Below are 13243 nucleotides of genomic sequence, written 5' to 3' on the forward strand. Positions count from 1 at the left end.
ATTTCAATGGTTTTGCGTGAGTGAAATGTCCAGTTAACTATAACATTCCTAAAACCTATGGTTTTTTCAGTGAATTTCTAAGGTTTTTTAAATACTAATTCCTAAATATAACCTGCCTGAAACCTATGTTTTTTTCAGTGAATTTCAAACGTTTTTTAAATAATATTTCCTAACTATAACCTGCTTGAAACCTATGATTTTCTGTAAATTTCAAAGATTTTTAAAATGACAATTTCTACTTATTATGTTGACCACTTCCCCATATTTTCAACCCGAAACCAAATCTGCAATGCTACGTAAAAAATCAGGCAATAGTTCCACTTACAATTAACAAATTAACATCAACATTTAACTACTGTAAGAAAGTCGAACATGTACTACGTGAATTACATCGAACTCACACCCATTTTTAAAGAGCAATATGTCTTAGAGATTGTAATTATACACTTCCGACACCCAACAAAATCACAATACTCAGTGCCACTACCACTACAACCACCCCCACGGACACCTCCCCTCTACTACCTCAGAGGCAATGCAAAACAGGACAACAGACCTTTCCAAAATAATATATCTCCTCAACAGTACACTAGCTCAATCTACAAAGGTGTGGCAACCAAGTATGTATTAGGGAAAAAACTCGAACATCAACAATAATGTACACAACGCTGAGACTACCGGTGAAATACTATACACAATTCACTATAGAAATCAAAAACTTTTCAGTGTGTAGATATACCATGCATACGTGTACTGTACTGAATAGTGGACGCAACCATATTATCTCAGACACTAGGGAATATTTCGGTAATGTAGCTGTGTTCACCCCCCTCCTTTGAAACAGCAGCAGAGTAGGCTAGTCCAACGTAAACAACATCAACGTACGACTATAAATAATTAGGCTACGCCTTGGTCGTGGTTCACTTCTGCAAAGAGAAGAGACTGCGGCGCAGCGAAGGTCCCCACCCTGCCACGTGGCTGCCATTATGACCACGTGCCTCCTCGATACAGACCGATTGTGAACTCAGCGCCACAGCACCGCAGACTTATGTCTGTATCGACTAGTGGTTTCCATCAACACTGCGGACAGCAGGGTTCACAACTTGAATCAAACTTTGGATCTAAATTTGTCTTCGGTATCTGTGCTGAGAAGTGCCTACAATCTATTCTGCGGTCATTAGAGTTCACAACTTGATACCAGTTGAGTTCAGCTTTGCATCAACACTACAGACAGCATTGAATCCAGCCTTGCTTTATTTAAGGCAGAGACAATTGTACTGTGTCCTCAGATTTTGTTAACTGTGCAAAATAGCATTCATCGATCTTTGTGTCGACTACTGCCTTCAATCTACACTGCATACAACAGGGTTCTCAACTTCAATTCAGCTTTGCATCAACACTACGGACAGAATTGAATCCAGCCTTGCTTTATTTAAGGCAGACACAATTTTACTGTGTCCTCAGATTCTGTGACAAAATTGCATGCTTCGATGTTTGTGTTGACTACTGCCTTAAATCTACACTGCGTACAATAGGGTTCAAAAGTTGCATTCAGATTTCCATCTACACTACGGACAGCATTAAAGATATCCTTGATTTATGTAAGGCAAAGATTATTTTCTTAAAGGATGCCACAAAAAACATTCCTCAATGACTGTAGTGAGTTCTGTTTTCAAATGTACACTGCGATCAAAAGAGTTTACTGCTTGATATCAGTGCCACATAAGCACTACAGACAGCATTAAATTCAGCCTCAATTTATTTAAAGCAGAGAAAAAAATAGTGCTGTTGCACTGCTGTATGTGCAAGCACCTTCTATAACTGCATCATGTGAACTATGATAACAAACAATGTACACGTTTGCGCCAAAATGTACCTCCACCACCAGCAATACAAAGTACCTCTGGGATATCACCCTCAACATCGCCACCAGACATACGTCCCCAATTTGTGAAAGTTACAATGCACTGCGTAAAGAGGAATCGTGTAATTTTTTATGAGGAACAATCAGTACACCTAGTTTTCACAGCAATTGATAACCATCGATGCTAGTATTTTTTTTCCCCCCTCAAAGTTCATATACTCAAGTATGCAACAGAGAATGATTTCAGTGCAGCCCGTCCAGACCACGCATCATCACAGGATGAGCACACAATAAACACCAGATGTACCACTAACTCAGTACACTGTAATTAATCGCCACGTGCCCTTGTTAAAGCAAAATTCAATACTCAAAACACATTTTTACCAGTGCGGTCTGCCTGGACCATGCATCATCGCAGGCTCCACACAAACCGCCCCTAACTCAGAGCACCACAACTCATGGACTCTTTACGATAGAATCTTCTGTGTATTATTTGACATACAATGCTCCTTTCTTTGTACAGCAGAAGTCATAAACCGTTTATGATTAATTATCTGTATATGATATCATGATTACTATTCTACTTGTTACCAACAACAACCTAATAAAATGGAGTCGAGCACACGTGCCCGTACCCACTTCAACTATCTATATGCGTCTGTTTATTTATTGTGTTTGTAAAATGCTGGTCCTCCACCCTACCACATTATATTGCGCTATAAATAGTGTATGTAACCATCTAACCTGTGACAGTAAGTGTGGGCTATTCCTCCTCTTTTTGTTTTAGCATATTTATATAGCACAAAATCAACCCAAAACGAACACATTTTCAGGCACGCATACATTATGTCATTTCTCTCTCTCTCTCTCTCTCTCTCTCTCTCTCTCTCTCTCTCTCTCTCTCTCTATATATATATATATATATATATATATATATATATAATATATTTTCTGGCACGAAAAGGCAGTCGACAATGTCTCTGGGGGCCCCCAGCAGGGCACCCATGGGTGTGAGGCCGCCAAATGGCGTCTGTTGATCCCTGCACCCGGTGGCAGGCACCTTGGGGTGCCGGCCACAGGGTGCAGGGATGAACTGCACCACTGCTTTACACAATGCAGGCATGCATTCCACTCGGAATGCGTCTGACATCGGAATCGGACCCTCAGAGGGGGCAATAGAGAGAAAGCCTACGACAGCGTGAATGTAGATACATTTTCAGAATGGGTACAAAGGAACCATTAGGTATGAACATTGACGAGGAGATGTATACTGTTAGAAATGGGATTTCCGGTTGGCTAAGGCTTGCGCCAAAGTCAGGCAGAAACCACCACTCTAGTCAGGGCAAGGGAGTTACACACCAAAGATAACCCCTGCTCACCCTCTAGGTAACGTGACGCAAGCAGTAAGGCTTATCCCGGAGGCAATGTAGGTTAAGTGTTTGCGCACGCACCCAGCAACAACACCCAAGGCCCACCACAAAGGAAACTCCACACAAGGTTATATATAAAAATAGCCTTTGTATTGTACCAATCACATTAGATAAAAACACACACTTTACAATATGCCAACAGGCACGGGCAGAGATTACAGGGGATATATGTACAGGACAGGGCCACATGGACCACTGTCAGGAATAGGCACTTTTAGAACTAGAGTACTTTTTAGAATTAGCACTTTGTAGGAATAATAATACTTGTGGGAATAGCACTTTGAACCTAGAACACTATGTAGCCCAACATAGAGCACACAACCAGTAATCACTGGTAACAGGTAAGTACCACCTACACAACCCTAACCACCTTAGAAAAATATCACGCAGGGAACTAGGACCTCAGTAGCAACACCTGTACTAGGAAGGACAACCACCTAAGCCTCACAATACAATTAGGGGTATGGGCATAAACATTACACTTGATGCATTACAACACATTCAGAGGTGCAGGAAGAACATAATGGAGCATAAAACACAAAGGCAACAACATGTAGAACTGTCCCCCAGGCCAACTGGACTCTCAGGGGCTGAAACGCCCTTAGTCCAGAACAGTCAGGGCAGGCTGCGCAGGCAGCCACAGGAAGATTGCGCAGAAGAACCAGGCCGAAACTTAGCAGCTGCCCACTAAGTGCTGGGCAGCTGAAATCACCAATGGGGCCAAACACACGTGGGCGCATGGAGCCTCTTGTGGGCTCTGCAACAAATACTGCCAGCGTTGGAACCTTGTGGGCTCGAAAGAAATGTGCCAACAATGGGGGGAGCGGCCCGCTGCCAGCTCGGGCCGCTCTACCACCCTAAATGCCTCCGGGGTCGTTGGAGTCCCGCTCGGGGGACTCGAGATTAGCCAATGCCCTTGAGCCTCTCAGGCTCTTAAAACAAATAGGCCCCACACGCTGGAGACTCTCCTGGGCTCGGGACAGGAACCAATGCCCCCTTCAGAGCACCCTGCCCGGCCCGTCACTCACCAGCTTCTCCTTGCTCCTCCTGCTAACGGCTGGCGGTGGGGACAGAGGCTGCGACGGCTGCTTCTCTCTGGAGCCTCCAAGACTCCCTCTCACTCCTGCCTCACAAGCAGGCGGGCCGGGGCTCTCCCTCAGTCTCGGGAGCCCCGATAAGGATGCGGCAGACGGCTTCCGGCCACAGGACCGCGGGGTAGGCTCCCGTCCGCTTCTTGCTTACTTCCGCTCCCTCCACCAATGACGCGGCGGGAGACTCGGCCGGCAGGGCCAATCCCAGCGCGGCCTTCGGGTGATGCCGGCGGCTGCCTTCTTCGGGGGGAACCCGGCCTCGGGCCGCGGCGTGAATTTCCCGGGCAGATGAGGGGTGGGCACCCTCGAAAATAAATAATAAATAACACGGAGTGGGCTCCTGTGATGCAGCAATCTAGCGGGGAAATGCCGGGTGGGCACCGGCTGCGAACAGAAAGCACTCTCAAGCGCTAGTGGCAAAATAAAGCGCTCCCAAGCGCTACTGGCAAAATAAAGCGCTCCCAAGCGCTAGTGGCAAAATAAAGCGCTCAGCCACAAGTCCAGGCAAAGTCCTTTAGGAAGATAGGCAGAGGGGCAAGGATGGGCCCAGGGGCCAGCTCACTGGGCCCTCCAGGCAGGGAGGCAGTCCTAGTGTGTAATGACGGGATTTCCTGACCAAGTTATCAGCTCACCCAAACACCACAAACCCAGTCATCACGTAACTTCATCTCTTCCCAGACCCTATTTACAACAGTACCTGGGGTACTTACCTGGGAATGGGGAACCCACAATATATACAAGTTTACACAGCTAATATACCACTAAATCCTATAGGAACTACAGAATTCCATCCTATATCCTATGATCTCACCTTATAGCCCCACAACAATCTGGCTCGGGCTAATCTACTCTCACTCGTGTCGGAGAGCAGCTCCAGCATATAACACCCTATCCTGAGCGATCTCTCTTTATAGTGTCCCCACTATCCTATTAATACATCCTGCTCTCTATTGGGAATTTCCTAAGTACCTAATATCTACTGGAAGTATCTTCTATCTCATATGAATTATTATTATCCCTTATGTAATGGATAGGAGATCCAATCCTCTCACATAAGAACTGCCAAATTATTGCATTCAAGAATTATTCCCTGACATGATTCACACTCTCCACTGTCATCAGTTACCTTCTCAGAAGGGAATGTCCCATCCTTCTGTTTGTCAGCACCTGGCTAAAAAGAAAGGTTAACCCCATCATGGACACAACTTTCAAATGTAAAAGGGGGTCTCTTTATTACACAACTAACAAGCAATCACCAACATATACATTTATATAAAGAACTGAAAAGTAAAGATGATTAAACATGAATGCTCTTTATGATACAATGATAGAATGAGGAACTAAAAGGAAAGTGATTAATTGTGACATACCAATAGGTAGCTGAAAGAAAAGTGATTGATTATGAACAGATATAATGAAAGTATTCTTAGAACACCTCACCCTCAGAAAGGGGATCCAATTCTCTCGGTCCCTCTCAGGTTGAATCAGGACTCTCTGTTCACTGCACCAACGTGCCAACCTCTGTTGTTCCTCATGCCTTCTGCACTCCACTGGCTCCCACTGCACTTCAGAATCATCTCATCACTCCACTGCCAGCTCCTCCTGGTTTCTCCAACAGACAAATCCTTCTAACCCAAACTGTGGCTGGCTTTTTTTCAGCACACTGCATGTTCCCTTCTGAACATGTAATTCCAACTGCTCCAAAAACCATCTGGCCCCTCTGCTCTCTTGCCCTCTGATAATATAGAATGCTCTCTCCTCATGGAAATTTCCAGCAGCAGGCTGCCTCCCACCTAATTCCTGTGCCCGCTCCCAGGCTCTCTGCGCACCCGCAGTAGCCACTTGTGTGTTGCGTCTAGGACCCACGAGACAAACACATTTCTTCGATAAGAACCAGTCTTCACCGGCTCCTCACTAGCGAACAACAGGCTAGACTCTAAGCATTACCTTTACCCTACAAGCACCTCAGACAGCTGAGGCAAGAAGACAAGATGGCTTCTCTCTAGTTTAGGCCTTCAGGCCCGAAAAAGAGGCAAAGAAGGCACAGAATCATGCCAAAGCCAATAGGTAAACCCTACAAATAGGCACAAATAAGGCTGAAATAAAGGATTCATGAGTATATACTGAGATGGCGGTGGACAACAGTCACCATCAGTCCAAATAGGACAAATTATCCGGGCACTCATTCCACCCGTGACTTTTGTCTACCAACATCGAAAGTATCAGGAAATCATGATGGACAAACAAAATAAACAAAAGCAAATTTAGAACAAAACATATCCAAAAGACCTGGCACACAAGGAAAACAACAACAAAATGCAACTAAAAACAAAGAACCAAGGGATACACCACCTAAAATAAATCAAAACATCAGGTAACCACCCTAGGAACTAATCCCACTTTCTTTTATCAAGGGTCCCTTAAGCTCAATAACAAGAAAGAAGAACAACCCCATTGCTACAAAACAGCAACTCTAGCACTATGCATATCAAGCAGGAAATCAGATAAAATTTGTAATTTGTAATTTGTAATTTATATTTATATAGTTATCACCAGCGGTCTCTAAGCGCTTTGATAGAGGGGCCTGCTTAGGGTTGAGGGAGGGGGGAAAGTACTTTACTGCATGCCCCAGACTTCTTTAAACAGGAGGGTTTGAGGTGTTTCCTAAAAGTTAACAGAGAGTGTTCCTTACGGAGGTTGTCAGGCAGTCGATTCCAGATCTGTGGAATGATAGACGAAAAGGCTCTGCCTCCCATGGAGGATAGGCGGGTGCAGGGGCAGACTAACATCCTGGCTTCCGAGGATCTAAGTGCTCTAGTTGGACCGTAGTTCATAAGGCTATTCTTTATGTAAGTTGGTGCACTTCCATAGATGGCTTTATGTGCAATGCACAAGCCCTTGAACTTGATCCTCTGTCTGATGGGGAGCCAGTGTAGCTGGCGAAGGAGGGGGGAGGCATGAGTGCGGCGTGGGACTTTAAACACAAGTCGAGCCGCGTCGTTCATGGTGGCCTGAAGTCTGGTCAGTTGGTAGTCTGGGAGTCCTAGGTAAAGTGAGTTACCGTAGTCCAGCCGGGATAGGATCAGTGCTACTACCACACGTTTGAGGGTCTCAAAGGTGAGTAGCTGGGCCAGTTTTCGCAGCTGCCTGATTATGTTGGAACAGACCCCGACTGTAGTGGATACCTATGGAGCCAAGGTAAGTTTGCTGTCAATTTTTATTCCCAGGCTTTTGACTGCCGTGGCTGGCTCAGGGTATTTGCCCAACTCGGGTGGCCAAAAAAGACAGTTCCAGGGGTTGGCGTCATTGGTGACTGCCAACACCTCCGTCTTATCTGGATTGATCTTGAGATAGTTGGCCGACATCCAGTTTATTGTAAATTTTAGGATGTTCTGAACTTTCTGGTGGGCTGGTAAGGAGTTGTGTATCCGAATGATAATTTGGGTATCATCTGCGTAGTTGTATATCTGGCACTCCAACTCATTAAGCGCAGCTATCAAGGGCTGAAGGTAAGTAATGAATAGGAGGGGAGACAGTGCGGATCCCTGAGGGACTCCGCATGGAAGGGTACCTGACCTGGATACGGCTTCCCCCAACTGCACTCTCTGGGAGCGATCTTTTAGGAAGGATGTGAGCCATGTCATTGCAATGCCCTGCACCCCGAAATCGGACATCCGTGACAGGAGTAACTCGTGGTTCACGGTATCAAAGGCCGCGGATAGGTCTAATAAAATCAGGGCGCAGGGGTCCTTCGAATCAGCTCTCAGTCTCAGATCATCTAGGACTGCCAGCATCACTAGTTCGGTACTGTGATGGGGTCGGAAGCCCGCCTGGTTGAATTGCAGGAGGTCGTTGGCCTCTAGATGGTGCGCGAGGGAGGAGAGCACATGTTGCTCAAGGACTTTGGCGAGAAAAGGGAGCTGGGATATGGGCCGGAAAATTTTCAAGTTTTTAGTGTCGGCCCCAGGTTTTTTCAAAAGGGGGATCACGCGGGCCTCCTTGAAAGCGCTCGGGACCACTCCTGTTTCCAAAGACATGTTCAGGAGTGAGAGAGTCTCGCCTTCGATTTCGGGGAGGGCCAGCTTGTAGATCCTGGGTGGGCAGGGGTCGGCTGGGGAACCTGATTTCACACATCCAAAGAGTGGCCCCAGGGCCTCGTGAGTGAGCGGAGGGAAGGACGTGAGGGAGAGTTCTAGGGAAGGGCCGATGGGGACTGGGCTTAACGAGCATGTCAGCTTAGGAGTATTCTCGATGGTAATCAAGAGGTCCGCCATTTTGGAGGTGAAGAAGGTTTGGAACTTCTCGCAATCCTCTTTGTTAAAGGCAGGTTTCTGTTCTTTGACCTGTCGGAGTTCTTTTAGCACTTTAAACGTTTCTTTCTGAGTGTTGGAGGCAGACACAATCTTGTTTTCATAGTAAGCCGCCTTTTCAGTCTGTATTGCGTGTTTATATGCTGAGAAGGTTTCAAGATAATGTGAAAGGGTGGGAGGGTCGTATGCTTTCCGCCAGGCTCTTTCCCCTTGGCGAAGCTGTTGTTTCAAAGTTCGTAGTTTGTCGTTATACCACGGGACTCCTTTCCCCTTATCTTTGATCCTTTCCCTACGAGCGGGTGCAAGGCTGTCTATGGCCTTGATAATTCTTTTTGTTAGTGCATAATTTTTTGCATTGATATCTCCAGAAGAATAGTCTGGAGGGCCGGACAGTCTGAGGGCAGGGGCGAGGTTGACTGCACTAATTTTGTTCCAGCTTCTGATTACCCTCCATCTAGGAGGAGGTTGGAGTCCTAGTTTGGGGGGTTGAAAGGTGCCGTAGATGATTGAGTGATCGGACCAGGCACAGGGATGTATAATAGGAGGGCTGGTGAGGGGCAGTGAGGTCCAGACTAGGTCCAAAGTGTGACCTTTAGCATGAGTTGGGCCAGTAACAGATTGGCTCAGTCTGAGAGCAGTCAGAGCTTCATCTAGGAGGGTGGCTGGGCTCTCCTTGGGGGATGCTTCCCAATGGAAGTTGAAGTCGCCCAATATATTTAGGCATTGGTAATGGGAGCATAGATCGTGTGCCAGTTCCACCAACCACTTGACAAACTTGGGTGGTGTTTTAGGGGGACGGTACACGACTATGGCGATGATGCACCGTGAGGGAGAGTGGAGTTTGACCCCAAGTACTTCCGCCCCTTCGATGCTTTCCGCGAGCAGGGTCCCGGCTTTCAAGGAATTTTTGTATAGCATGGCCACACCACCACCGCGTAAGCTGCCTGGCCGGTTATGGTAGACGGCCCTATAGTTAGGCGGGATGGCGGCTACCAGGTCGGGGGTAGATGAGTCTTCCAGCCAGGTCTCAGAGAGACCCAAGAGGTCGATAGTTTCATCTTGTAGCAGGGTGAAGACCTCTAGATGATGTTTTTGGAGTGAGCGAGTGTTAAGAGAGGCAAAGGTGAGGGTCGGGGAGGGATTTTGGAAGGTGTAGCCCTCCCCGATCGATCGGATGCTTTCTCGGGGGGGGGACCTTAGTAGGCCCTCAGCTTTGAGGAGGATGGTGGCATTGTTATCAAGAGGTGCCGGAGGACTTTTGAGTTGGTGCAGGTCCGAGAAACTATACCGTATGCCAAGGGCAGGGGGTATGGACCCTGGGCCTGGAAGGGCGCGGACGGGCGCAGACGGGCTTGCCTTTGGCGCGCCGCCGGCGCGCCCACTGCGCGCGCTTGATCCAGTGTAAAGGATATAGGCAGAGTCAGCCCCCACCCACCAATCAGCCCTGCTGTGCAGCGGCTGTCAATCCCCAGCACTAGACCGGTAACCGACCGGAAGTGCTCCTATCTGGGTGAGTCATGCGATGGGGAGATTCTACCAAAGTGCCAACAATGTAAGGGAATACTTTACTTTTAATAGCTATTCAATCAGTTTAAAAGCAGTAAGAACACACTGTGCAAAGTGGCAGTAGCGGCGATTACTTTTAAAACTATTAACTCAGTTTAAAAGCATTTAAACACACTGTGCAAAGTAGCAATAGCAGCGATTTGGGTAGTTTGATAATGCTTTCTTTTTTAAAAGGGGACAGCGAGCATAGCAGCAAGACAGTCAGCCCACCTGCGCCAATACAGGGCTCTATCGTTCGTGCGCCAGGTCCCACTGTGAAGATATAGGCAGAGTCAGCCCCCACCCACCAATCAGCCCTGCTGTGCAGCGGCTGTCAATCCCCAGCACTAGGCCGGTAACCGACCGGAAGTGCTCCTATCTGGGTGAGTCGTGAGGTGGGGAGATTCTACCAAAGCGCCAACAATGCAAGGGAATACTTTACTTTTAATAGCTATTCAATCAGTTTAAAAGCAGTAAGGACACACTGTGCAAAGTGGCAGTAGCGGCGATTACTTTTAAAATGATTAACTCAGTTTAAAAGCATTTAAACACACTGTGCAAAGTAGCAATAGCAGCGATTTGGGTAGTTCGATAATTCTTTCTTTTTTAAAAGGGGACAGCGAGCGTAGCAGCAAGACAGTCAGCCCACCTGCGCCAATACAGGGCTCTATCGTTCGTGCACCAGGTCCCACTGTGAAGATATAGGCAGAGTCAGCCCCCACCCACCAATCAGCCCTGCTGTGCAGCGGCTGTCAATCCCCAGCACTAGGCCGGTAACCGACCGGAAGTGCTCCTATCTGGGTGAGTCGTGAGGTGGGGAGATTCTACCAAAGCGCCAACAATGTAAGGGAATACTTTACTTTTAATAGCTATTCAATCAGTTTAAAAGCAGTAAGGACACACTGTGCAAAGTGGCAGTAGCGGCGATTACTTTTAAAATGATTAACTCAGTTTAAAAGCATTTAAACACACTGTGCAAAGTAGCAATAGCAGCGATTTGGGTAGTTCGATAATTCTTTCTTTTTTAAAAGGGGACAGCGAGCGTAGCAGCAAGACAGTCAGCCCACCTGCGCCAATACAGGGCTCTAAGGCTATCAAGGTGTATTTAACATGTTCATCTAAAAGATAAGTCAGTCTATTAAGAACCCTAACATCAGATCAGGAAACTCTACAACTGAAATAACTGAACTAAGAGATTCAGACTTGGAAACAGAGTGATAGTAGACCACGCCAAAGGCAATAGGCAGAAGTCATAACTCATCTAACCTAAAGAACAGTATGTACCTAATCCCTCAGTATCCACTATGGAGCATATGTATGCAACACCACCCGGGACACTACACCTCAATATCCCATAGCTTTCTATTCTCTGGCAAGACTGTCCTACTGAAAAACAGCAAAGGTATAGGACAGATAAGAACTAAACAATTGCAAGGTCAATCTACACTAATGCTAGGATAGCATAACATATTAAAATCAGGACATCATGATGGTAATTGATGTGTATCACAGGGCATCAGATCTCAAAAGCAGCTCACCAAAGGCTCAACCATTAAAAAGGCACTGCATCTTTGAATTTGTAACATTGGAATCATAATCAAACAACAGGGAAGGACAAAGAAAACTATCATTGGGGCCCTGTATTTGTTGACTGTAAGAGTGGTAACAAAACAAAATAATCAGCTTCTGAGTAGAGTCCAAATGTCCATGGAACAATCACTGAAAGGCAAAATCATGGGAAAAATTGGGCACAAGATTGCAGGCCATAAAACCATATTAATAAGGGAAAATTCACATTGCAGACTACTTGTATGATGAAATGCAAAACATGGCAAATATGATCACCATTAAATGATGGTTTCTTTTAGATCTTCACTACATGAATGGGGAAAATGATCATTATGAAGCAAATCAAAGCTGTATCACTCAAAACGAGTCAAGAAATCGTGACATCTATAGCATTGAATCTCTAATCATGAAACTGCAAATTCTACTGCCAAGGCAGCCAACTGTAGACTCTAATATTGATTGTAAAGTTCAGTCTGTAGCTTAAAAAGCTCTATCAAAAAGAAAGTCCTCTTCTGTGGTAAAAGGAGAAAAAATAAAACAAAACCAAGCCTTAAGTAAATCAAAGCTGCCTTCACTTTTTAGGCAGTTCTCCTGTGTGAAAAACACACAACTCTCAAGTTCTTTTCACGTGTAAGAAAAAGTTCCAGTCTAAACACACTGTTTTTGAAAAGGTGTAATCCATCTTCATCTGTATTCCTTTGCCAAGGAAGAATCCCATCCGATCTGGTCATCCAGAAACATCAGCACCCGTCAGCCATCAGCCACAAGACACCGCTTTTCGCCGTCCGCTCCGGTCTGGTCTGGCTCCAGGCTTGGGGGGTGGGGAGTTGTGGGGTGCCCACTCACACAAAAATAACAAACAAAAATAACAAACGAAAATAACAAAAAGGAAAGGAAGGGGAGGGCCACACACACCCCGGCATGATCTGGCAACCTGAAACGATAGACAAGCATCACTCATCTTACAAAAAACTTCAATTTAAAGGCACACATATTTTTTATTTATTTCCCTCTAAGAACCTTGTGGTTTATAAAATCCTGCTCTAAGTCTGGGGAATAGTTTAAGAAAACTACCTGCATTATATTCTCTAAATTTATTTGGGCAAAATCTAATTTTTCCTTTCACATCCAGAGGGGCTGGGTAGCCAGTTTCATTCCTCTCTCAGTCCTAGCTCCCATACCCCTCCCTTCACTGCAGCTCTCCGCAGTCTAAAATTGGGTCGCTGCCAATGCTGATCTCATTGCAGGTGCGAAGCGCCTGCCAATGTTTCTGTGTACATTACTAAGAGAGAGCCTGTTCATATTGCAAGCATCCCTTATCTCTAGTCAAGGAAGCTTTCTGGGCCGACTGTGATGAGGAGCGACTTGACCCCTCCCTTCATGTCAACATCTTTCCGCGGAACAGAATTGGGTCATGGCCAATAATAGCAAACA

The 13243-nt window shown here is 46.1% G+C and overlaps 1 protein-coding gene across 4 annotated transcripts in view; it reads right to left on the reverse strand.

The window, feature by feature from the left end:
* Positions 1 to 5591: 5591 nt before the first annotated feature.
* LOC144754819 (uncharacterized) overlaps positions 5592 to 13243 on the reverse strand; it is a 204073-nt gene continuing 196421 nt past the window's right edge. For all 4 annotated transcript variants that reach the window (XM_078643065.1, XM_078643072.1, XM_078643057.1 and 1 more), the window contains one exon: positions 5592 to 12743. In XM_078643065.1, coding sequence (XP_078499191.1) covers positions 7571 to 9613 — 2043 coding nt within the window. In that variant the 5' untranslated portion in view covers positions 9614 to 12743 and the 3' untranslated portion in view covers positions 5592 to 7570. The remainder of the gene's footprint in view (positions 12744 to 13243) is intronic.

This window comes from Lissotriton helveticus, chromosome 1_1 (genome assembly GCF_964261635.1).
Source record: "Lissotriton helveticus chromosome 1_1, aLisHel1.1, whole genome shotgun sequence".
NCBI classification, from domain to species: Eukaryota; Metazoa; Chordata; class Amphibia; order Caudata; family Salamandridae; genus Lissotriton; species Lissotriton helveticus.